Source organism: Acinonyx jubatus, chromosome B4 (genome assembly GCF_027475565.1).
Source record: "Acinonyx jubatus isolate Ajub_Pintada_27869175 chromosome B4, VMU_Ajub_asm_v1.0, whole genome shotgun sequence".
NCBI lineage: Eukaryota > Metazoa > Chordata > Mammalia > Carnivora > Felidae > Acinonyx > Acinonyx jubatus.
This window is the reverse complement of record NC_069387.1, coordinates 50,553,608-50,580,778: the sequence shown is the minus strand read 5'-3', so window position 1 is coordinate 50,580,778 and position 27,171 is coordinate 50,553,608. Positions and strand designations below refer to the sequence as shown.

The window sequence follows — 27,171 nt, the reverse complement described above, 5'->3', positions numbered from 1 at the left end:
CTAATCCTAGGTCTAATAGGTTTCATGTCCCAAAGCAGACCACAGGCAAAGCTGAGGCAGGAGCTTCTTGTATGTTGGTGAGAATGTCACAGTGCATTCATGGAGCAAGGTGTGACACCTAAGGGCAGGAAGGGAGGCAGTTTAAGGTAGTAAAACCTGTGAAGAGAAGTCAGCCCTGCCTTCTTGTTCTTGTTCAATTCTTAAGTAGACTGGTGACCTATAAAAAGTCCCTTAACCTTCCTTTATCATAGAGATCTTCATCTGTAAACGAGGGATTTGGACTATTTGAACACTGAGGGCCTCTCTTGGACAGGAAGAACAGACAATAAGGAATTCTTATCCACAACTTTTTTATATTTGATTTTGAGGATATATCTGAAATGATAAGACACAGTGGGGTCAGAGTTGTCTACTCAAGCAAAAATCTAAGGAAATCAAGTTGTTTTGAAATTAAGATTTATTTTGGCTCTCTTTCGAAAATCGAAAAATATCCTAATTTTTCTGGGTTTTAATACACCTGAAAAGCTTTAAGAATACTGATGCCTGAGCCCCAGTGCAGACCAATTAAATCAGAATATTTGGGAGCACTTGGTTTTTGGATTTATTTTAAAATCTCCCCAGGAGATTCTATTGTTCAATCAGTGTGGAGGATTTCTGTGTTGAAGGAGTTGACCACAATTTAGAAATGCTAAGTAACTACCACAAATTTGTTTTGAATTTAAGTAGGGAAGGTAGCTCACAGAAATTGTTGAGGTGAGAAAAACACTTTCTTATTGCAGTGTGGAAGCATTGTGAATATAAATGTAATGGAAGTTCTGTCTGCAAAAGAAAGGACTATAAAACTTCTGTGGACAAAATTTTACCTTTGTACTTTGGTTATTTTTTATAGACCTGAAGGTGAATTTGTGTGCTTCAAAATGTTAAAATTCATTTTTATTTGTAGACAGTCCTGATGCAGCCATAACTGATATATCTGAGTTAAATCATCATTGGTTCTTTTGAAAACCACTTCTAGAAACCACAAAGAGGCAGGAAGCTTTTAATTCTGCATATTTTCAGATTGTGGGTAGGTTGGAAAAAATAAAGATATAAGTGCTCAATACAACTCCACATGGCTAGCTACGGGCAATTCAAACTGTAATAAATGACAGATTCAATATGAAATGTTTATGGGCAGGGGTCATTCTGTGAAAGAAAATGAAATTAAGTGGCCTATTTGCTGTACTCTGGAAATAGGTGCATCGAATAAATTGGGTTAGAATCTCTGTCACTCAGAGCAATGAACACAGTGGGAGTCATCACATTTCCCCAATTGCCCCACATGATGGATTGTTGATGTCTTGAAAAGATCTGGGTTTCTTCAAATTGTTTAGCATAGAAGAGAAGCAGATTTTCTGATTTTCATGAGAAATGATCTTTCAGAAATTTATTTACAAATGCTTATCAAAGCGCTCTTTGAAGTAAGTTTTGTTTTCTGATGTGATGTCTCATCATCCACAATTTCAACACTTTCCCTTAGGAAAACACCACCAAGTATCAGTCCCAGATGGCATTAGTTAAAGATGAGCATTTACAAAAAATGTTTACGAATAATAAGTGATACATGACAAAACAACATGGAGGCAGTAATTTACTATCATAACCATATAGAAAAAAAGCCTTGAAGATTAGTTTGAAAGACATATATTCCAAACTTCTTATATATTTAATATTTATTGATTGTTATGTGCCAAGTAGTGTATTAGATGATGGACAGGAATAAAATGGACTGAATTTTTTTTCAGTGAATAGCTAGAAATATTACTCTACAAATATGCTGGATGTTACAAATTCAGCAGTTGAAACTTTAAAGAAACTCACTCAAGAGAAGGAGGCGCACTTGCATAGCTGCTTCTAGTGCGAAAGTAATGAAAGTTCTTAGCCCACCAATCAGATTTTTGAAATATTTGCTAGTAGCAGTAGGTATTCCTTTTAGGGCTAAACCATTTCTTTATTTTTTTAAAGATTTTATTTTTATTTTTAAGTAATCTCTACATTCAATTTGGGGTTCGAACCTATAAAACAGAGATGGAGAGCTGTATGCTCCACTGACTGAGCCAGCCAGACGCCCTAGGGCTAAACTATTTCTTACAGTCTTTGGAAATGTTATTTCTTTTTAAATCTCCTATAGAGTTTGATTTTTTCCAGTTCAATCTAGTAAACAAACCTCTACCGATTTCCTATTTATAAGAGGTACCATATTGGGTGATAGATACTATAAAGATAAATATATTACTTGTCCTCAAGAAACATATTTGTGGGGGCGCCTGGGTGGCTTAGTCAGTTGAGCATTAGACTCTTGATTTTGATTCAGATCATGATCTCACGGTTGTGATATGGAGCCTCATGTCAGGCTCCAAGCCCAGGGTAGAGATTCTCTCTCTCCTTCTCCCTCTGCCCTTACCCCATGTGCATGGGTGCAAACTCATTCTCTCTCTCTGAGAAAAAAAAAAAAAAAAAAGAGAGGGAGAGAGAGAAAAAAAGAAAAGAAAAAAAATAAAAGAAACATATTTGTGGAAATGGACTCTTGCATGAAAATAAATAAGAGAGCAACACACACACACCAGATCAGAATTAATCCAACAAAGATGGTCTTAAAGATTTATCAGGGTTGCTTTGATGATAAATTATTATAATGACCAAATTTGGGAACAAAAAAACTGATGGACAATTTCCTTAGCATTTTATATTGTTTATATTACTCTATTATTACATTATATGTATATATATATATGAACATTATAACAATATTAAAAAAGCAATATACATTCTAGGCTTTTAAAGATACTGTATTTTATAAATCAATTCTAAAGCAAGTCCTGCCACATGAAAACTGACTAAGCTGATTTATTTGAAATATTTTTTCCTTAATAGCATAGAAAACCATGTAATTGACTTTGTCAAACATTCTAAATATTAATTGCTCCAAATCCTTATAGTTAAGTCAACGTTAATTTTGCAATGACCAGTTCTGATAGAATATCTAAACTCATAGTTGGCTTATTTTTCTGAAAAATTTTACCTTAAAGCTATCAAATATTTTTGTCTTGGCAATAAAGGATCAGCAAACCAGTTACATTGTATAATTTTACTTCAGCCAGAATTCCATGACTCACATTGTTTCTAAGTGACGATATTGATCTAAGTCATTTTGAATAACTAATTTCAGAGAAACTGGCTGGCCAGAGAAGGAAAAGCAATTTAGATTGGTCATGCCAATACTTTTTTTATTATAAATGACCCAGTTGACAAGTTGAGCATGAGGCTTGTTTCTAAATCCATTTTTACAGTTTTGCTTTTCAGTTCCACTTTTAATAGTCATGACTTATATTGATCTACCTCAATTTTAGAATAAAATGTCTTCTTGATTTTCTCATTATGCCATATATTGCAAAATGTTCATTTCTAAGGGGGGTTTATTGAGATGAGAGCTTTATTTATCACAAATGATATACTTACTCTTTTGGAAACAATGGAAGACAAGTCCAGGCCAGTAAATTGGCATTATTGGTTGTACAGATAATTCCAAACAATCTTATAGTGAGCATGGATTCCCTTGGAAGTGACTTTATTTCAAGAGGAAAATTGATCCTAAAAATAAAAGAAAGAAGTAGATTACCCAGTTACAAAGATTTTTCATAGATATTTCCTTGTAATATAATGGTGTGTGATAAAATTAACTATTTGAATTGAGGGATCCTTTTGAACTTTTGTGTTTGATCTTATAAAAATGGAAATATAGCAGAAACACATAAAATAATGTAAGATTAGTTATTCAATAAATGTGGATTGCTTTAATTATAATTTTGAGATGCAATCTTATTTTCAAAAATTACAATGCCAAGCATTTACTCTTTGTAAACACAGACTAATACTGTTTTAGGGAATGGGGGGGAGGGAGGAAATAACTTGAAACAAGTCTTAAAGCATAAATTTGCTATAATCATATTGAGAGTTGGAAAAGAATATTCCAGGAAGAGAAAAGTACAAAAACAAGGTCATCTATGCATGGAAAGATTAAGTGTAGCTGAGAAACGGTGAGTGGTTCATTGTGGCTAGAGCAAGCGATGTGGTCAAGTTGGTTGGGGAAGTTATAGAGAATATAATTGAAAAGGTAGATAGTTGCCTGAATGCCTAAGAACTCCATATGCCAGGCAAGGGGATTTGAGCTTTTTCCTCATGGTAAAAGAGAATATTTGAAAAAGACAGCTAAAAATACACAGAATTGCTCACAATTTTCAATGTGAACCATTCTGGGTAATGATGAAATCCCAGGCATTTGGAGATGATTGCTAAAATGTAATGGACATACCAATTTCTGGTTAAGTCAAAGGGAAGGAACTTCAAATACAGACCCTGGATGGATTGCATATTTTGGGCAAAAAAGGGGGCCAAGGGTAAAGACAGGATTGTTAATGGTGAGAAAAACTTGGATTCAGACACTGAATCCATCAATATATAAAAGAGAATGTCTAAAAGGTTACATATGATACTATAAAGACTGAAAGGAGTGCACCTGGGTGGTGTAAGTGTTTAAGAAGAAGAAGCTTTGACAGAAAGTTGAGAGTATGATCTGAAGTCTCTAATGGTGGGCAGGGAGAGGGGTACCTTTCTTTCTTTTCTGGAATCATTTTGATTCCATAGAAATGATCAGGTTCTACTATAAGAATCTCAAGAGAAGTATGGCATTTAGGAAAGATCTATTTATGAGATGAGGAAATGAAAAATATAGTTTTCAAATGGCTTAGATGGGGCAATGTGTTTACTAGAAGATGAGAATGCTAGGAAGATATGGAAAAACTAAAACAGAGGTTAGCAGATAGGGGAAGATCATGGCAACTGATTCCCCAAGGGATGGGAAAAGAAAGAGAAAAGTGACAGAGCAAATGGGACAGTTGGTATTGTATGATATCTGATGGTATTAGGTATGAGGAATATGAAAAAAAATTCACATTTCTTGTGATTCCCAGTTGAATTTTGACATCAATTTCTTAAGCAGTAGGTAATTGTTAAAATACTGATGATGACCAAAGCCAATGTTCAATTGGAAAGTGCTGACTGAGGCTGGCCCAGTTGAGACCTCAGGTAATATTGAGCTTTTTCTCACACTAGGATTTGGCTGTCTAATCTGGATGCTAAGGAGAAGTCCTTACTCAAGATGTCAAATAACACATTTGTGACCCCCTTTTTTGAGTGGCTGGGCAGTATTCAGTCTAAGAAAAAATGAGGAGTTAATTCAGCCCAGTGACCATACTGGTTTTGAGGAGGTACACATCCATGTTCCCAACACGCTATTCCTAGTGATAAAGAGTCCAAGATCCAGGGTGTAATAAAGCAGCTAATAATAAGGAAGACAGAAGGGGTATTATAGAGGTAAATTTAATAACTAATATTTGAGTGAGCATATTACTAGAATAGGACAATGAAGAATTAAAGATGAATTCTAGACTTGTAGATTATGTTATAGTGGATAACTTCAACTGATACAGAAATATAAAAGAAACAGGAAATTGGGGTAAGGGTAAATACTATGTGCAGTTTAAGGTGTGATATAATTGAATTAATAACAACTCAGATTTCAATATGTAAGCTATGAGTGGAGAGAACAAGTCAGAAATTTGAATCTAGATATATCTGCATTCAAATATTTGCTCTATGATTAATAAGCCTCATTTTTCCTTATCCACAAAATGGATCAAACATTGTATAACACAGTAGGTGGCAATTGTTGGTTATATATCAGCAATACATTAATTATTCAACCAATAATGTAATAATTTATATTAGCCATTGTAGACAGATGAAATTAATTCCAGTTAAAAGTAGGAAAGGTGAATAAAGGAAAGACTATGGTGAATAAAATCTATTTTTCAAGATTAGCAAAGTTTAGATTATTAAAAAATTAATTTGTTTCACATTTATATATTTAAAAATCTTTATTTTCTTTCATATTATTTTATACCCAAAATATCCACCTAAGATATTGTGGACATACTTCTCAGCTTAAAAGAAGCTCTGAAACTCAACATAAAATGTTGATGACCCTATGGAATGCACAGTAATTTCTTGAATGTGCTCTCTTTTACTTGTAATTGATTTTCTATTCAGTTTTCATATTTCTGTGCTAGAATGGAAGATATAATAATTTCACTTTATTCCTCACATAATCTGGAGTGTTCTTTTTCTCATTGAGTCTGGCTTCCTCATGTATAACTTCACTTGTTAGTGAGCTTTCATATCAAGAATGACAAAAATTCAATCAGTTACAGTGGATAGTTACTGTCAATTTCCATTTTGTCATTTTTATTAATAAAAATAAATTCTTCTAGGGTAAGAATACATGCTCTCTAAATAGTTATTTATTCATTTCTTGCATACATATGGATCTTTAAAGCCAGAATAATCTCATACTCACTAAGAAATCTTTTTTTTTAACTTCTATATAGCTATTGAAAAATTAAAGGAGTGAACTTTTATACAAAAAAGTTAGAAAAATACTTTAAGAGACAATTCAACAAGTAAAGTTGGATTGCTTCTTTTTATGCAAGTAGCTGGCATAGATTTAACCATATATTTGCCTTACACTACTGTTGAAAAATGAATAAACACTAAATTTTTTCTGAAACATTTTTTTCTTCCATATGAGATAGTTTTCCTAAGATCAGAGTAAGTTTCTCTTGATAAAAATGGGAGATTTAATGAAGTAAGAATGTTTAGGATTCTCCTTTTAACACATATATAACAATAAACCATTGTAAGGACTTTGATTTTTGTCTGAATGAAACTGGGAGCCGTTTCAGTATTTTTAAGAAGAAGAATAACATAGCCTGAATCACATTATTTTTTAATTTTTTTTATGTTTATTTATTTCTGAGACAGAGAGAGACAGAGCATGAGTGGGGGAGGGGCAGAGAGAGAGGGAGACACAGAATCAGAAGCATAGCCTGACTTACCTTTTAAAATAAGTCACTTTAGCCACTGTGTGAGAAGGACTATCGAGGTGCAAGAGAAGTAAGGAGACCATTATAAAACACTGGTAATTCAGGAGAGAGAGAATGGGGGCCTATACCAATGAAAGTTATGAAAAGTAATAGTCTGGAAATATTTTGAGGAGAGAGCCTGTAGGATTTCCTGAGAGCGGGAGATTCAGGTTAAGGATGTGATCTGAACAACTGGAACTGAAAAGGATCATCCAAGGTGGCTATCCAAGGATAGAACAAGTTTGGAATGTAAGGTTTACAGTATTGCTTCAGAAATGTTGAGTGTATAAATGTGGAGTTTGTGACTGATGCCTGGTTGGTGATATAACTTTTGGAGTTGTTGGCATATAGATGCATTTAAGGATATGTGATGGTAAAAGAAAACTAAAGGAGTAAGTTTAGACACAACAGAAAAGAGGTGTAAGTGCTAAGATCATGATCAGTCTGGGAAAAGAGGAAGATAGAGAAGTAATGTCCTGTGCAGGAGGAGGAAAGCGAAAAGAATATGGGAGCCAAGTGGAGAGCATATTTCAAGATGGAAGGTGAGAGCAACAGTGCCAAATACTCCTAAATAGAGGATGTAAGATGAAGACTGAGAAACCAACATTAGATTTAACTATGCAGGTCACTAGTGACTCTAATGGGCAATTTCAGTGAAACAGAGTGATGAAAGCCTAACTGGAGTATATTTTAGAGCAGAGGGGAAAAAATGAAAAAAGTGAATATACACAACTCTTTGGAAGGGTTTTGCTATAAAGCAGAGGAAAAACACAGGGTAGCTGCTGGTAAGAGAATGGAGCTTTTTTTAAATTTAAGATGTGAGGACTATCTATGGAATATAAATACTCTGCCAAGGATTTTATATGTTTTAAGAAATAGTATAGAAATCACAGTAAAAACATCAGCTTTGGAGTGAGAGTAGATCTGAGCACTAGTTCTGACGTTTACTGGTTGTGGGAACTAGGAGAAGTTAATTATGCTTCACAACCCTCAAAACACTGATCTTTTAAAAAGGATGACAATACCTGTTTCGTATTTTTGTTGTTAAGATGAGATAATATATTTTGGATATACTATGATGATTAAATGTGTCAAATCTATGTCATACATTATTAAATAACAAATTTTCTGTCCTTAAGTGTACAGCCTAGTAATGGAGTGTATAATCAATTATAGTATAATAGATACATGTTAAAATACATAAAGAATGCTACAAGCACCTAGAAAAATGGTAATTTTTAATTCCATTTTTAATGGAAATGAAATCAAATGAAAATAATTCTACGTTGAGGTCACTAATTCTATTGGGGGAATCAAAAACTCACAGGAAAGATAGTACATATACAGCCTCGAAGGAACAGAAGAAAAATATATCAGTGTAGTTATTCCAACAACACTAATGATTTTCAATTTATTTGGGGTTTGGGAGGGGGATTTTTTAAATTGGCTTTAGAATTAGTAGGTGTTTTCTTGAATTGTTTAAATGATAGCACATATCTATCAGCTGAAAATTAATCTGATTTTTTGAAATAGTTAGGAATAAGTTTTAATTAAGTCAGAAAAATAATTTTAGTCATTGAGCTAATTAATAACATTTTTAAAGAATCACTTGTTACATGAAACTCATTTGCTTCTCCATAAACACTGAACTCTTACTCTATCTAATGCTGCTTGTGTTGCCAAGAACAGAATGGAAAATTTTAAAAATAGAATAAAATAAAATATCAAAAACAAAAGATCTTTTTTTCATTTGGCAAAATCAAAGAGAAATATAAGCAAACACATTCAGTAAGAGTAGATTGAGGTTCACATCAACCAACAAAAGAAAAAGTGGCCAATTATTTCCAATGATATAAAAAAGAGTTTATAGGGAAGGTAAAAGAGTGTCTTGAAGGACAGGTGGGCAGTAAAGGCACTGTGCTCTTGATAGATGGAGGGCCCCTAGCAGAGACATGATTTCTCAGTTTATAGTTAGGATAAATAGATCAGATGCAGAATGACTCGGTACAGGGGCAGGGAGTGGAGCTAACTCCAAAGATAAAGGTGCAGAGATAGGCAGGGGACAAACCACTGGGAGCCTTGTATGTTGTGCTAAAGGATTTGTATTTTATTTTGTAAGAACTAGGGAGCCATTGAAGAATTGTATAAGCAGAATTCATTTTGTGCAGTAGAAGAGGATTTTGTAATTAAAGAACAGGTCTTTGGTCAAAGGAATTAAGAACCTAACCGAAGAAAGGAAGATAAATGTTGTCATAGTCCTAGAGGAAGGAGGAATTGCTTTAGCATAGAAGGAACCATGGAGTATTTAAAAATTGAAGGCCAAATGTCATGTCTCCATTGATTGTGGTAACACTAAGATTGGGATAAATGGCACTATCTAACAACATCCTTGGAGTCCTAGAAATTTTGACACATATTTCTCTGAGAAAAAGCACAGTATTGGGGAGTCAAATCATCTCCCAAGCCAGATCTTGTGAAAAGGCTGAGGGATAGTGGGTTGGGAGTTTTTTTTTCTATTTGAGGTAGGAAGAAAATTGATTGTAAGGGCAGCATTGGAGATGCCAGAGAAATGACTGAAAGCTAGTGGAATAATGTCATAGGAACAGCAAGGAAAAGCAATCATGAAATAAAGCAGAAGTAATCATGAAATAGCCATAGCCAGGGCCTGAGTCTTCTGAGATTCTGAGTAACGTAAGGACTTGAGGAGGAGGGAGGGTTTACAAGGGAGCAGGAAGGCATGGATTGTGTCAAGATGGTGCTTTTTTCTTAGCGTTTTAACATGTCTCCATTAAATGAGAAAGTAGGTGCCAGTCTCCCAAAACTAGATGGTAGTTTACACAAGGCATAATTATTATCAAAAAACGTGATTGTTTAAATACATTTATAATTGGCTCTCATGGGAAAATGGAGATTACATATGTTATTAGGTATTTTCTTTCTTCTTTGTTATATCTAGAATCTATTTCCCTCAGCCCCAAATACAGGGTCTCTCTTGTATCCATAGTGTGTGAATGATTAATAATTCTGCTTTCTCCAATTTCCCTTTGTGATCAATTCGTTGATGTAAATTGGATACTTGTCTAGGTTTCTAAATGGATTTTTTTAACCTGTTGAATTGTGCACTCAGTTATCTACGAGAATGAGCATATTTATCACATCAATGAATCACATCAACTGGTAATATCTTTAAAAAATCACATCTTTCAGTTTAAAAAAAAAAGAAAAAAGAATCCCTGATCCTTATTAGATAAATGATCCTGCCAAAATAAAGATTAAACTTACACTTCATTCCAGTTGACCAAGAAAAAGAACAATTTTTTGACTGGAATATTTCTGTAGCTTCTCACTTGGCACAACTTCTTTCCAGCATATGTAAGCCAACAGGAAAAAGAAAATGTTTTATAGCTAAAAAAAAATAAAATAAAAATTTTAAAAATTGATTCAATAAGCTGAAGACTATAAAGAAACTAGTTTTCTATATGGATCAATTATTTTTATAGTTAAAAGTCAAATGAAAAAGTTATATTTGCTTGTATAAAGTATACCGCAAAAATTACTTTAAAAATTCATGTTGGGTGACATCAGCAAGGTGGTACAACAAGAAGCCCTAGACCCTCCTTCCCTCATGGAAACACCAATTCAGCAATACATGGATGAATTCTCTTTGTGAGAAATTTAGAAACAAGAGTGTCCTGCACTCCAGGCAAGTGCAAACCAGTCACATAGAAATCAGTAGGAAAATTTGTGGCACTGCTTTTCCAGAACTCCTCCCCTAGTCGAGTGCAGTGTGATCAGGAGGAAACCTAACTCCCAGCTTCTCCCTGGGGTGGGAAAGAGAAAACTGGAACATATGTCCAGCATTCAGACTTTTTAGGGGGCTATCCAAGGAACTAGTTTCTTTCCTGCCTAAATCTAAATGCCTAAACCAAATCTAATTTGAACTAGCACAAATTCACTTGCCCCTGTCTTTTCTCCCTCTTCATTGGAAAATGAAGAGGAGAACATCCAAACTTCTGGCTTCTTCCTAGGGAGAAAAAGAGTCGGAGTGTGAGTCCAATGTTTCAGTGTTTTGGGTGGTGGCCTGAGAGACTGGTTTCTGTCTTACCTAACTCATAGCACAGATGGACCTGGCAGGGAGCAGCTGAGAACCAAAAAGAGCTGGGGAGCTTACAGCTGCACTGGCAAACTTGTAGTACCACAAACAGACACTAGGGGAACAAAAATATGAGTTTCTTATGAAAGAAGCAAAATGTCTCTAATTTTTGAACAATCAATGCATAAAACAAGAAATCAAATGGGAAATTAGAAAAAATACTTATACAAATGAAAATGAACACACTATACTAAAATTTATGGGATGCAGCAAAAGCAGTACTTAAGAGAGAAGTTTATAGCAGTAAATACTTACATGAAAAGAAGAAATATCAAAAATAAACAAGCTAACTTTATATGTAAGGAACTGGAAAAAGAGGAACAAACTAAGTCCAAAGTTAAAAGAAGGAAGAAAATAATAAAGATTAGAGCAGAAATAAAGCAGAGAATAGAAAAATAATGGAAAAAAAAAACCAAACAAAACTGTCACACCATATGTAAATGCAGGCTCTGTGCATATAGTGTTATCAGTATTTATCTGGCTAGTTTTTCCATGTTAGTTAAAATTGATAAGTATTTGCTAATGGTTAAAAAATGTAAGAAATTTATTTTATTATATTTATTATATTATACATCAGACCTTTGAATTTTCAAAAAATTGAGAAAAAGGCATAAAAGAATCATCCCATGGATTTAAAGAAATATGTGTATGTGTAGATAGGTAATTTTTTTTACATACAAAAGCCAATTTTTCTTTCTAATTAACTTTATAAATATGTGTACAGTTCAGTTATTTTCAAAAATACAGATAGCATTTTCTTTTGTCTATTTATTGGAAAGGTTTCAGCTTTTCTTTGAGATGCTAAATGCAGTGGTTCAATAAATCCATTTATAAGTTACTATTCTTTTATCAACTTTAATTGATTTAATACACATTCTACTATAGATTTAATCCATAAGGCATTTAAAATAATGATTATAAGGGTGCCTGGTTGAGCATCGGACTCTTGGTTTTGTCTGGGGCCATGATCTCGCGGTTCATCGGTTCAAGCCCCACATCCAGCTTTGTGTTGACAGCACTCAGCCTTCTTGAGATTCTCTGTCTCCCTCTCTTTCTGCACTCCCCCTTCCCCCCAATTCTCTCTCTTTCTCTCTCTCTCAAAAATAAATAAATAAGCATTTAAAATAAAATAATGATCATAATATGAATCTAATCATGTTATTAAAGAAAATACTACATAATAGAGCCAACCTAAAATCTAGCAATGTTCCAGGCATAATTGTGGTTAATTTCCAATGTAACTCAAATTACTCTTGGCTAATTCCCACTTTATCAAGGTACTAATTTCACAAAACATTTACCACTCACAACTTGATGGGTATCAGAGTGATTTTTTTTTCTATTAAGTACTTTTCCCTGTGTGTGCTATCCCTCTGTTCTGTTAATTAGCATTGGTCTTTTAAACTCAAACATTAAAAAAAAAATTAGGGCAATTACATAAAGTAGGTTGAGAATTTTCTGTTTCTATAATGATATACTGACAATATGCAGCTATTTTTAATATGGAGAATGGGAGAAGACTTGAGGGAAAAGGAATGCACATTTGGTAATGAAGTTTTTAAAAATGGTTTTAAGAATTAAGATAAATTTACACTGGTTACATTTCAAAATCTTATAAAATATTCGCTCCTGCAAATAAGAACAAGACAAATTATACTCTAATTAGAAGCCATGTAAATATTAACTAAAAGTTTTGTGAAAAACTCACCACCACTCACCTGTGCACCCAAGTCTCTGGGATGTTGTGAACTGCATACACTGTGAAGCTCAAGTGGGAATGGAGTCCAGGATTTACATAGGAAATGTCATCAGGTATATTTACAGGCTGGAAATCTGCATAAAAGCTGCGGCAATAGACACTGATTAGCTGGTAGATGGCCCTGGAGAGTTCAGTTGTCACTTTCTCTATCAAGCCTAAGGTGGGGGAGAGGGGAGGAAGGATAGACATCAGGTCATCTGTGAAGGGCCATACTCATTATAAGCCATCAATTACAGCTTTGAAATTTCTTATGATAACTTTTAAATAAAATTTAATTAAAATGACCATCTACCAACTGACACCAATTAGCCATCTGTGCCTCTCTATGCAGCCTGAATTAGTTGATAGTTGTGTAGATAATCAATAAGCTTTCATATCTTCAGTTGCAAAAATCTTGGAATCATGGCCTTTTATCATAGATCAGAGTTTTGGATTATTAATTTGGCATTCTTTAATTTGAAATATTTTTTTATTCTAGTTTATGATTGTTAAGAATTAACTTTCAGACAAGGAACATGTTTTCTACATGGCTTAGAAGTACTTCAAACAAATACTATCTAAAAATTAATCATAATTTGACTATGCTATTATGTTTACCATTAACTGAACACTAATCATATACATTGTGCTATTGTAAAAGGAGAACAGTAAAAGTACCTGGCTGAGATCTGAAATAAGCTTGAAATGAAAGATTTATGATGCTTACTAAATCTCTTCAAAATTGAAGCCTTACTTAAGTTTTACTATTAGTTGTTTAAACAGAGTTTATTGATTATTCCAAAAAGTGACTTGTCACGAAGGAAAAAAAAATGAGAAAAAAAATGACTAAGTATAGGGGCTAATAGCTGTTAAGTGTGTACTAAATGAAGGCATGCCAATTTCATAGACCATATGGAAAGGGTCACCTAATCATGGAATTTAAGGTAAACTTTCCTGGATTTCTCTCTCCTAATAAACTCCCAATAAAATTCCTACCTGAGAGGAAGGAAGTGGAAGAGACTGATGAGATGGACCAGGTAGTACAGGTAGTGGACTTTGATCAAAATCAGGAAAGATAGCGTCATTACAATGGTGAAGTTTTTGAGGATGATGAACATTATCCTAGTGGTGGTGTTCAGTGTCAGACCTCTTCATGGGGCCACTAAATAACACTAACTACCGACATTTTGTATGCAGTAGTGAGTGAGTGAAGGAATATACTTCACTCATTTGCAATTGTTTTTGTTTTAATACTCAACTATGATAGTGTTTCAAAAGTTAAATGAAGAATAAACTCAAATATAAAAGCTCAAAAATTATCATCTTTTAACCCAAATCAAGAAAATCTTTAACAAATATTTAAGTGATAAAGGGTTTAGGAAATGAAAAGAATGTATGAAGGGAAGCAAGTTGTGAATGGAAGCTCTGGTGCCCTCCTCAGAGTCCCTCATGCATGATGGGCTTTGCTGAAGGGGCCTCCAGGCAGGTGGCACAGCTACCTACGGTAATGGTCAAAGAGCTCCTCGGTGTGAATCTGCCAGGCTTCAGTCTCATCCCCGAAACAGGCCTCCTTAAATCCTATAAATTTATTCTGGTTGAACAGCTTAAGGCAGAAAACTATTGAAAAAGAAATCAGCCTAATCTGATCTGAATGTTATTCTTTCCCTTCCCGGGCCAGAAGAAAAGTACTGAAATGCCACACTTTGGATATTTCTACTTTTCGGCCACGTCGTCCTGGAGAAATGAAATGAACTGCAGCTTAACTTGTGGAGGGACGCCAGAGAGGGAATCTGTGTTCTTTGGTGACACCCACATCCAGCTGGGTACAGCACTGAGGAGAGCGGGGCCTCGAGGCCCTCCTCAGGAGTGTTAGATCTTATCAGGAGGCCTGAACCCTGTGTCCCTGAGGGCCCTGAGCGCTACTCTGCAACTAGACCAGACCACCAGCTGGATAATGCTGCGGTTGTTGAGGGAGAGGCGGAGCCAGCCTTCTGAAAGAACTCTGGCGCCGGACACATCAGGTTGCAAAAGGTGGCATGGCAGATTTCAGAACCATTCTGCTGCCTGGCGTCTGCCAGGTGGATGCAATTAAGCCACTTCCCTTCCGGCTCTGTCTTCCTAATACCCTCAGTCTCGGGCTTCCAGTGCGACTTGGGCCGATTCAGCTCGTTCAGTTGGATATGGGCGCCTTCCCTCAGCAGGTCTGTGCTGACTTTGCAGACCCCTGGCACGTGTTTGCTGATGATGTCAGTGGTTTCTATCGCGTGGGTCATGGAGGAATGGTCGATTCTATTAAGTTTCAATCCCAAGTTTACAAGTCGGAACACCAGTCAGCCTAGCCTGTCTGCAACCTAGGAGAGTCGGTAGTGTAATCGGAAGAGGCGTCCACCCGGTACTGGGATTGCCTGGTGAGGAAGATGTGCCGCATGGCCTTGCCTTTGTAATGGTCCAGCCTGGGCATCAGTTCTCCAGCAGACTTCAGGCTCCTCTTCCGGATGTTGAGCAGGGTCTGTGGTTCTCCCAGTACCAGGTGGAGTCCCAGACACCCCTGCGGCACGTGGCCCCGCCCACTGTGGCGGCTGCTCCGCTAGGCTCTGGGCTTGCGCTGGGTGTTCCAAACTCCAGGGAGAAGGGCCCGGCGGCCGAGATCTGCCGCTGAGAAGTCACCGAGAGAACAAGTAAGCGCGTCCTTTGAAATTATGTTGTTAAAACGGGCAGTGATTTTGATTTGATTTGATGTGTGCCAAGTCAAGTCACACAGTACTGGTGTTTATTCAAACGCATGCACTTCCTCGTCAAGTTGTTTCTGAAGCATAAATTGCTTGTAGTTTCTAGTTGTTTTGAAAAGAAAATAAAAGAGCCAGCTTTTTCCTCCATCAGTCTGCAGTGTTCCAATACCAGACAATTTGGTACTCAAAAACCATGCCACTTTCAGCAGGGAGCTTCTTCGAACCCCATCCTGTCCCTCGGAAGCTCTGTCCATAATTAAAACATATTTTTGTTGCTCAACACATGCTATTATTCACTTGGTTATTCGTAAGTTTGTACAAAATTTATAAGATGGCCACATTTTACTTAAAATGGTGCCCTTTGTTGAAATCAGTCTGAGGGAATGAGCAGCATGAAATAAGCCCTAATTAAAATTCTCAGAGAAATCAGCAGTAGCAGTTAATAAAACAGAAGAGTAAAGCAGCATAAAAATCGTTTTTAAAGAGGACTCAAATTCTTGAGGCCGACCCACAGGGATTCTCCTGACCAACAGGAGGCAGGGAACTATAAATTTATAGAAACATGTTACCCAGTCCCCACATTGTGCTGTTGGTACTCTGAATCAGGAAGTATAAACTTCTTGTTAATAATTCCTAACCTTGTGCAAATGAATACACATCTAAAATAAATCATAAAGTTGGGTCAGAGATCTTATCAATTCAAGCCCCAGCATGTATTTTGGGAAATCTTAATTATCTGGGTATTTAATCAAACTCTACTCTTGACTTTTTCTGCAGAAATACAGTTCTTGGTTATAATTTGCTTCTTTGAGGTAGTATAGAGATGTGTGCTTATGCATTATGCTTTTCTTCCAGAACTCTGGATGAAGAGTCCATTTCACATATCATCAGAAATGTACTAGGGACTCAAGATAGTGGGGTTGGTGGTGAAATATGGAGTAATAACATTTATCACACCTGATTTTACTCTGGGAATAGTTATAGTGTCATAAATTGAGAAATAGTGACAATATATATTTGATTAAAATTTATTAATTAGGGGCACTTGGGTTTCTCAGTCAGTTAAGCATTTGACTCTTGGTTTTGGCTCAGGTCATGATCTCATGGCTTGTAAGTTCAAGCCCCGTGCAGGGCTCTGCACTGGCAGTGAAGAGCCTGCTTGGGATTCTCTCTCTTTCTCTCTCTCTCTGTCCCTCCCCTCCTCATGCACTCTCTCTCTTTCTTAAAATAAATAAATAAACTTAAAGTTTAAAAAAATAAGATGCATTAATTAGAATCTGTGATGATTTAGCATTGAATAGAAGTCTTTGTGAACATTCCTACACAGTTCTCTGGGATCTTATATCCCAAGCCCTTAGGACTATGGAATGAAGGGATTTTATTCCAACATTCCTAGAAGAAAGGAAGAGAGGGCCAATTCCATCTGACATAACCTCCAGCTTGTTCTCTCTTCATTGTATCACTTGGACTCTGTGTTAGTGATATTGTTAGGGGGCGTCCATCCTTTCCCTTCCTTAATGATGCTCTGGAGTTATGAATGCCTGGAACAGGGATTTTTGCGCCAGTACACTTTGTTTGTGTGTGTGTTTGTTTTTTCTCCATGCCCTCTGCCGTCCCATATTTCTCAGTGATGTGAAGGGGGGGGAGCTCTTCAAATGTAATTGAATGTCTTCTTTTGAGTGGTGGTAATTAGAGTAGAGAGGATATCCCTCCGCACATTACTTTCTCCTAAAAATGATTAAGGGAATGGAGGACAGGTTGGGGTTATCGTTTGTATGTGAGTCTGTTTCCTTGAAGATACTCGCAGGGTTCATACGCCAAATACCACTTGCCTGTGCAAGCAAGAACAACTCTGACCACACCCTGCACATTAAGTAACTATCATGTCTGCTATGCATATTGGGGAATCAAAGAATTTAATTCCCTAAGATCACAGAGTCAAAAAGTGGCAGAGTTGAAATTAACCAGATTCCAAAAGCCAGATCCTTTGCTCTATACCACATTATTATATATCCACTGTTTTCTGTAGAGGCAAAGTCCTCCTGTGGCTTGCAGTTTTATAGGCTCGGAGCCTCTGTGAACACTAATTATTCCAGGATCTAATCCTCCTACATAGTATGTTAGATTGGTCTTTCAAATACTATTTTAATTTAAATTTGAAATTAGTGACTTTGAAGAAAGACATCTGCTATTTTTTAGACTCTTCTTACATCAAAATATAAGTAACTAAAATTTTATAGTTCTTGGAATGGTTATAAAAATATTTTCAGTATTCCTTTCTTTTTTATAGACTCTTGACTTTTCCCATTTCTTAAAAATGTCAGGCTAAAAGTTTAGAGTGTTGATTTTTATTCACTTGCAGAATAATAATTTCCATCAGTAAAAACGGCTTAGCAAAACACTTATGCCTCAAAAAATGTTTGTGTGCGTGTGCTACCATAATATTTGGATAAAAAATTGAAAAGAATTAAATTATTTTTGTTTCTGTAACTGTTTCTTAAATGTGGGTACATGTATGTTTTACCTTTTGCTGAAGTCTCTGAATTTTGATGAAAATTCTGAAAAAGAAAAATAAGTGCAAAGACAGAATAGTTATTTAGAAAACAAATTCACAAAACAACCAAACCGATTATATCCAGATCTAAACACTGAAATTTCTCTTGCATCATAAAAAGACAAAATATTTATTGTTATCATGTATCAATGTTGCTTAATAAACAGAAGGAAGCTAAATTATAAAGTAAAAGGAAAGCATTCTGAATGTTTTAAAAAACAATCTAGGTTTTTTGACTGAAAAAAATTTAGAATAAATTCAGCCTGTTTAGTGTTTTTTTAAAAAAATTTCTTTAATGTTTATTTATTTTTGAGAAAGAGAGACAGAGCACGAGCAGGGGGGGAGCAGAGAGAGAGGGAGACACAGAATCCAAAACAGGCTTCAGGCTCTGAGCTGTCAGCACAGAGCCCAACGCAGGGCTTGAACTCACAAACCATGAGATCATGACCTGAGCGGAAGCCGACGCTCAACCGACTGAGCCACTCAGGCACCCCAAGCCTGTTTAGTGTTATTAGAACAGTTCTATATATATTGGCTAAACTCAGTTCCTTCCCCAGCAGTAAATAAGTTTTTGAAATAAGTGCATTTTAATTCTTTCTGTGTAGTATATCCAGTTCTTATTATTAGCAGTTCTTATTATTAGTTCAGTTGTGAGCTTTGGGCTGCTATGCAAAGAGGGCTGGATGGAAGTGGGCAAAATCAAGGGCACCTGGGTGGCTCAGTTGGTTAAGGGTCAGACTTTGTCTCAGGTCATGATCTCACGGTTCATGGGTTTGAGCCCCCTCTCCTGGGATTCTTTCCCCCTCTCTTTCTCTGCCCCTCCCCTGCTCATGCGCTCTCTTTCTCAAAATAAATAAATAAACTTAAAAAAAAATCAAGTGGGCAGAATCATACAGATTTATGATATAGTTTCATTTCTTTATTTTTAGGAGATTTAAAGAAACTGACAGTAAAACACTTGTGACCATATTCTAAATAAAACAGTACTATCTGAAATTATATTTTTTGTCATTTTAGTTCATATTCATTAGTATGGTTTTATTATTTATTTGCTTGTTTGTTTATTTGTGTTTGTGGAGACCTAGAATTACTTTAGTGGTTTAGGATTCACTGGTTATAACTTCATTATCATGAAAACTATATATAGAGATACACAGATTCACAAAACTGAGGTTTCAGTCCGAAAGCAAATATAATTTTCTAATATGTCAAATCCATTTTAATTGGCACTACATTTTTAAAAATTTTGCTTTAAGTTTGTTTTTAAAGCCCAATTTCTCAAACAAAGGATAATCATGGTGTTTTTTTTTTTGTAATCAAGAACTTGCTACAATATTCCTTTTGAAAGAAAACACTTGTATCATGTTTAAAATTTAATTAAATTTATATATAGCTTTTTCACTTAAAAGCATTGTTCACGTGAACCTTTTCAGAAGCATTTCTCTTAAGTACAATATTTCATCTGAGTGTAGTTTAAACCACTAGGCTTAACAATTGCACATAAGATCTTCACCTCACCCATGTGGATGAGACCATTAAAGATGTTAGCCTGACTTAACTAGAATTCAATTTATTCAGAAATATAAACTTGTATTTTAAAATCACCATGACATCCACCTACAGCACAATGTGTAAGACCATATTTTTCTCTTTGTGTTTCATTTATTGTATGAACATGTAATGGAAATATATTATGTGAGATTCTGGAATAGAATTTTGAAGGATGGAAAATTGTTTCCAGTGCTGAATAAGAGTATAACTGCATTTGTGATATAATTCATCATCTTGCCAAAACTTACATTTAATAAATACCTCATTACTTCTCTGTATGGCAGGAAATAGTCTCTTGCAAGTTGACCAAAAAAGGCAGCCAAGGGAAAGGAAAGCTTTTCAAATTTGAGTTTGTTGGCAGAAGATTCATTTTTCTCAGTATTTTTTTAATCTTAGGTTCATGGTGGTTAGACAGACTGAGGTGCTTTGGCATTGTTAACTGCAGTTGGTTACTGCACAGATTCTGAAAATATGTACTTACTGTTTATGCTAGCATTCTTATATAGGTGGGCTCTTCGATTAGGATGGAGAAAGAGGTGAACATGTTTGAATGAAGGTGATGTAGAATAAGTGAACTTTTAAAGTGTGCTCAAAATAAGTAGAATCTGTTTATTTTATTTTTATTTATATATATTTTTAAAGTAGGTTCCATGCCCAGGATGGAGCCGAGCTCAGGGCTTGAACTCAAGACCTTGAGATCAAGACCTGAGCTGAGATCGAATTGGATGCTTAACTGAGCCACCCAGGCACCCCTAGAATCTGTTTATTAAGGGTTTTAAACTGTCTGTTTTTCCCATTGACATATATGAAATAAAACTGGTAATTGTCAACTGTTTATTTCTATGTGTCAGTAATCACATATAAGTTAGTGCTCATAAGTATATAAGATAGGTGAAATGTGATTATGAGCTTTTCATAAGAATTATAATTGTTCAGTTTTCCTAGGATTCACTTTCTCTTTGAAGGATTCTTTTGGCTTCAGCTATATTGAAAATTTGACATTTCTGAGAAAATTGCCATTTTTGTTCTTTTAGGGAGTTTTCAAAAATGAATGTTTTAAGATAAAGCTTTTGTATCTTGTAATATTTTTAACGGCATTTGAAGTGCTTTATCCTAAAATGAGATTTTCCTCATTCTTTGATCAGTTATTTGTTTGTATTGATTCACTGAGAGCCGAACATAAACATTGAAGCACAACCAAGTGGTCTTAGCAGATGGGGAGACATGTGTTCACATTCATGCATGTGGTCTCCTCCTCTGGCAAAGGTTCACATTTGTCATGATGCTGGCTATAATCAATAGTCGTGAGAAAATGACCTACGTGGTGCTTGTGTGAATTAAAACCTTCATGTTGGCTATATGGGGAGGAATCTCAAAAAGTACCACCAGCACCATTCCTACTACCTTCAGTAATAATAATGACTTATGCAAGAAACACTATCATTTGGACCTTTATTAACATTATTTGTAACACAGGAACCCTGTAGATTCTGCTGTTTGTTTGTTTGTTTGTTTGTTTGTTTGTTTATGCAGTGAGGAAAGCTGAAACTCAGAGATATGAATTAATTTTCCGAAGGATGTTCAGCTAAAAACTGGTAGATATTGAGTTCAAATCCTATTTGCGTGACCCTAAGCTCTTTGTATTTTATTGCCAGCTCTAGGTGCTTATAATGTCTCCCAAATGTGATACTGTAAGAGAAATTGGTTGCTTGTTGAAAGTTAACTCTCACTACCTTGTTATCTCAGAAAGGATATCCTTGAAATGTCCTTCTTAGCATCATATAATTCTTAAGTTTTTGAGTTCATCAAAATATTTATTTTCACAACATACTGATGATAGGCTTTTGGCGACTATGTGGAATCTTCCCACTCTAACACAGAATAGAAAAATATGACCAGATTAAATGTGATCACTTCAAATTTTTTACCTTGTTGTCTTTTCTGAAGACCATGGATATTAATATGTACATACAAAAACAGCTTTGGAGACTATATAATTACTTCATTTTCTTCTATTGGAAGGTGTAAGAGTAGATATTTTCCCATTAAGAAAAATGTAAGGAAATGAACACATATTAATTTCAGACATCGAATTTTGATATCTATTGATTATATTGTTTAAATTTTGACTTCTTCATGCTTTGTAATTTTAGCTTTTAATGAATGTTTATCTGGAAAATCTTTTGATAGGATGATTCCACTGCTCCTGAGTCATCACTGTCCCTATATGTAATGCAAACAAAGTATTCAAATTTTTATATTCATTATTACTCTATAATTACAAAACTAAGTTCTAATTAAAATAAGACATAGAAAGTCCAACATTTGAAACAATGATGATGATTTATGTATATTAATATAATTGTCCACTTTCTAAATCAGTCCTTTTGAAATTTCAAGGTTGGCATATTCAAGGTAATATAATCTGTGCTGTTCCTTTCCCTTCAGGTAAAGAATGAATGTAATCACTCTTTCTTATTAAGTTTCACATACATTGAGGAAGAGGCCTAGTTTCAAATCTCTATTTGGCCACTTATTAATCCTCTGTACATGAGCATTCTAAGCATCTGATTTTAATAATAAAATTAACATTAAAACACCAACTTCATGGTGTATTGTTGGGAGGATGAACTGAAATGAAATAAAAGTGAAATGAAATGAAGTAATAAATAAGTGAAACTATTTTATTATTGCAGTGTACTATCAAGTATTAGTTATTACCATCATCACATCTTTTTGCTTCATCATTTGCTAAACTAATAACAAGATTGAATGGATTATTGTGACCAGATTTCCTAATCTTTTTCTTGGGCAATAATCACACCTGTAATTCTATATTAGATTTCTGAGATTAAAAAAAAAACATATAATACTTATTTTTTTTAACTGGAAAAAAATGGTATTAATGCATTATATATCAGCAGTATGCACTGCAAATTCAGCAAAAGATACCACAAAAAACTGGTCTTTCCTATTTGTGTGCTTGTCCACATAAGCATGGATACTTACTCCTGAATATACTGGTGCACATGAAAGCCATTAATAGTCTATACAAACACTTGTGAATGTTATATAATTGTTTCCTCTAGGTAGGATAGTAGGATTGATTTGAGTCTCACTTGGAAGATACATTGCAGTTACAAACTTCAAAGGTGTAGGAAATTTCCTTTTAATTTAATTGAATCCTTTTGGTATAATAATCTATTTGGTGTAATAGAATCAAGTTTCCATTACCCCCAAATGATTGAAATATTTATGCACACATACACAGACACACACACACAGTAGGCAAAATTCTTTCACTCTTCTTAATTATTGAACTCAGGTTTAAAATAATTACTGTCTAATAAATGAGTATATTTACCTCTGCATTTCTCTGAAGAGTTAGATTTAGTTCATTTACAGCATCTGTAATTTGTTTGGTCTCCACACACCCCAGAACACTGCATATATTTTTTACTTCTTCAATAATATTATCTACATTTTGCTATGGATGAAAAATAAGAAAATGCAATTTAATTTGGATGCATTTTAAGTCTTTTCCAGATTAAGAAAACACAACTACTCAATTATAACATGGAAAAGAAAAATTTATGAGTAGTTCATGTGGAAAAAGCCAGTTATTTTATTTATGTGAACTCAACATGATTCTCCAGAACAGCTAAATGACAGTGGGAGAGAATGATACGTTCTTTTGTTTTGTCTTCCAGAACAATGCAGAGGAGAAAAATTTGTCATCAATCTTCTCCAATGTTCAAAATAATTTTAAGATATGATTAATATCTAAAGTACTAGAATGCTGCTCCTTCAGAGTCTATGTTACATCAAATATTTCCCGAGATAAGCTTGGAATATAGCACATAAAATAACAAAGCTGCATTATTGTCAGTATTCACTAACTCAAAGAGTCACAGAGATAGAAAAAATTTAGCAAACTCCTATGTAATGGAACATTCATGACTGCTTGCATACCTGTAATGTGGAAGAATTCTCTACCGACAGGACAGTCTATCAATTTTTGAGCAAGTAATTGTTACAAAGATTTTTCTCATATTGAATCAAGATGAATGTCTCTAAGTTTGCAACCATTTATTCCAACATATCATTCCAGAGGTACTTACAGTAAAGCTAATTACCTTTTCACTTGAACAGCCATCAAATACATGAAAATGATTATCATGTTTCCCTTTTCTTTTCTTCTTTTTTTTTCAGGCTAAAATTTTCTAGTAACATCAACTACCTTTACTTTATGTACATTAAACTACAGTCTTATTATGGCTTAGGTCTCAGTACTTTGTGTACTCCATTTGTGATCCAAACTCCCTTTTCCATCTAAATATTAGATGTTCTGAAATGTTAACATAACAAGCTTTCCATTTTTCCTTCTTATATATTTTCTTAGGACAATCATATCCAAATCTTGGCCAGGTGTCACCTCTATGAAAAAATATGCTCAAATCTAGCCTGAAATCCAGTGCAAATACACTGTCTCCTGAAATCCAGTGCAAATACATGCTTGATATCTGAAGAATCTCTCATATGATGGATCAGCCATCATAGGATTTGTAAATTTTAAGCTGATTATTCCCCTTTTACCAGCACGTATTTATGTGTGTGTATATATTAGAGGAAACTCCATGGTTTTGGAGTTTAGAAAAGTGTTCCCTTATAGTGGTTTTGCATTTGCTTCTGCCTGTGTCCAAAATAGTCACTATATTCTGGCACAATTTTTTGGCATAAATTCTTACTATCGTGTAAATTAATACTTCACAGCTACCCAGACAATTTTTCAGGTAATCATTTTCCTCACTCAAAGCTCCTGGGCAGAGAGAGGCTTTCTCAAAAGCTCTCTTGGTCTGTAGGCATTGTTTTTCTTCTCTCACTTTTTACAGGTGACAGTCTATCCAATGTCTGGGATTTATTCAGAGATTTCAGCTCCATATATACCCCTTTCTTTACTTCCCCCTTTGAATCAATATTTTGGTATCCTTTGGGTAAACACCTAGTAGTACAATTGCTGGGTTGTAGAGTAGTTCTATTTTTAACTTTTTCAGGCACCTCTAACCATTTTCCATGGTCCTGTACCAGTTTGCATTTCCACCAAGTATAAGGGGGTTCCCCTTTCTCCCCATCCTTGCCAACACCCACTGTTCTTGTGTTGTTAATTTCAGCCCTTCTGACAGGTGTGAGGTTGTACCTCATTGTGGTTTTGATTTATATTTCCCTGATGATGAGAAATGTTGAGCATATTTTCATGTGTATATTGGCCATCTGTATGTCTTCTTTGGAAAAATGTCTATTCATATCTTCTGCCCATTTCTTAACTGGATTATTTGCTTTTTGGGGTGCTGAATTCAGTAAGTTCTTTATAGATTTGGATACTAACCCTTAGCAGATACGTCATTTGCAAATATCTTTCCCCTTTCCATTGGATGCCTTTTAGTTTTGTTGATTGTTTCCTACACTGTAGAGGTTTTTATCTTGATTAAGTCCCAGTAGTTCATTTTTGCTTTTGCTTCCCTTGCCTCCAGAGACGTGTCTAGTCAGAAGTTTTTCCAGCCGAGGTCAAAGAGGATGTTGCCTGTGTTCTCCTCTAGTTTTATGGTTTTCTGTCTTACATGTAGGCATTTCATCAATTTCGAATTTATTTTCGTGTATGGTGTAAGAAAGTGGTCCAGATTCATCATTCTGCATGTTGCTGTTCAGTTTTTCCAACACCATTTGTTGAAGAGACTGCCTTTTTCCATTGGACATTTTTTCCTCCTTTGTCAAAGATTAATTGACCATACATTTGTGGGTCCATTTGAGGGTTCTGTATTATGTCCCACTGATCTTTGTGTCTGTTTTTTGTGCCATGTTTTTTTGTGCCAATACCAACCGTACTGTTTTGATGATTACAGCTTTGTAATACAGAGTGAAGTCTGGAATCATGATGCCTCCAGTTTTGGTTTTCTTTTTCAACACTACTTTGTCTTTTGGGGTTCCATACAAATTTTAGGATTGTTTGTTCTATTTTTTTTTTTTTTTTGCAAAAATGCTGGTAGTATTTGGATAGGGATTGCATTAAATATCTAGATTGCTTTGGGTAATAAAATTATTTTTAACAATATTTGTTCTTCCAATCCATGAGCATGGAATGTTTTTCTATTTCTGTGTGTCGTCTTCAATATCTTTCATCAGTGTTTTATAGTTTACGGAGTACAGATCATTTACCTTTATGGTTAGGTTTATTCCTAGATATCTTATGGTTTTTGGTGCAGTTGTAAATAGGATTTATTCCTTGATTTCTATTTCTGCTTCTTCATTATTGGTATGTAGAAATGGAACAGATTTCTGTGCATTGAGTTTGTATCTTGTGACTATGCTGAATTAATTTATCAATTCTAGCAATTTTTTTTGGTGGAGTCTTTCAGATTTTCTACCTGGAGTATCATGTCTTCTGAAAATAGTGAAAAGTTTAACTTCTTTCTTGCCAATTTGGATGCCTTTTACATCATTTTGTTGTCTGATTGCTGAGGCTAGGATTTCCAGTACTATGTTAAATAACAATGGTGAGAGTGGGCATCCCTGTCTTTTTCCTGACTGCAGAGGAAAAGCTCTCAGTTTTTCCCCATTGAGGATGATATTAGCAGTGGATCTTCATATATGGTTTTATGATGTTGAGGTAAGTTCCCTCTATCTCTACTTTGTTAAGGTTTTTTTTTCTTTCAAGGATGGATGCTGTATTTTGTCAAATGCTTTTTTTGCATCTATTGAGAAGATCATATGTTTCTCATTCTGTCTTTTATTAAGGTGGTGTATCACATTAATTTGTTTGCAAATATTAATGCATGTTTGCAAATATCCATGCAGCCCGGGAATAAATCCAACTTGATTGTGGAAAATAACACTTTTAATGTAATGTTGGATTAGATTTGCTAGTATCTTCTTGGGAATTTTTGCATCCATGTTCGTCAGGGATATTGGCCTGTAATTTTCCTTTTTAGTTGGGTCTTTGTCTGATTTTTGAATCAAGGTCATACTAGCTTTGTAGAATGTATTTGGAGGTTTTCTTTCCTTTTTTACTTTTTTGGAATAGCTTGAAAAGAGCATGTATTTACTCTTCTTTAAATGATTGGTAGAATTCCCCTGTAAAGGCATTTGGCCCTGGACTTTTTTTTGTTGGGAGATTTTTGATTACTGATTCAATTTCTCTGCTGATTGTGGGTCTGTTCAAATTTTCCATTTCTTCTTGTTTCAGTTTTGGTATTCAGTTTTGTATATTTCTGGGAATTTTTCTGTTTCTTACAGTTTACTCAATTTGTTGGCATATAATTTTTTATAATGTTCTCTTATTATTGTTTGTATTTCTGTGGTGTTGGTTGTGATCTCTTTTCTGTCATTCATGATTTTAATTTTTTGGGTACATTTTCTCTTTGAAAAGTCTG

General features: G+C 34.9%; 1 protein-coding gene and 1 pseudogene across 5 annotated transcripts in view; both read right to left on the bottom strand.

The window, feature by feature from the left end:
* PIK3C2G (phosphatidylinositol-4-phosphate 3-kinase catalytic subunit type 2 gamma) overlaps positions 1-27,171 on the bottom strand; it is a 331,821-nt gene that overhangs the window by 244,608 nt on the left and 60,042 nt on the right. For 3 of the 5 annotated variants that reach the window (XM_053225894.1, XM_053225895.1, XM_015074666.3), the window contains exons 8-12: positions 23,109-23,231; positions 18,164-18,197; positions 12,891-13,086; positions 10,302-10,424; positions 3,499-3,630 (exon numbers count right to left, since the gene is read on the bottom strand). In XM_053225894.1, coding sequence (XP_053081869.1) covers positions 3,499-3,630; positions 10,302-10,424; positions 12,891-13,086; positions 18,164-18,197; positions 23,109-23,231 — 608 coding nt within the window. The remainder of the gene's footprint in view (positions 1-3,498; positions 3,631-10,301; positions 10,425-12,890; positions 13,087-18,163; positions 18,198-23,108; positions 23,232-27,171) is intronic. The other 2 variants (XM_015074667.3, XM_027035648.2) reach the window with 2 other exon arrangements.
* LOC128311008 (serine/threonine-protein phosphatase PGAM5, mitochondrial-like) lies at positions 13,101-17,537 on the bottom strand (annotated as a pseudogene).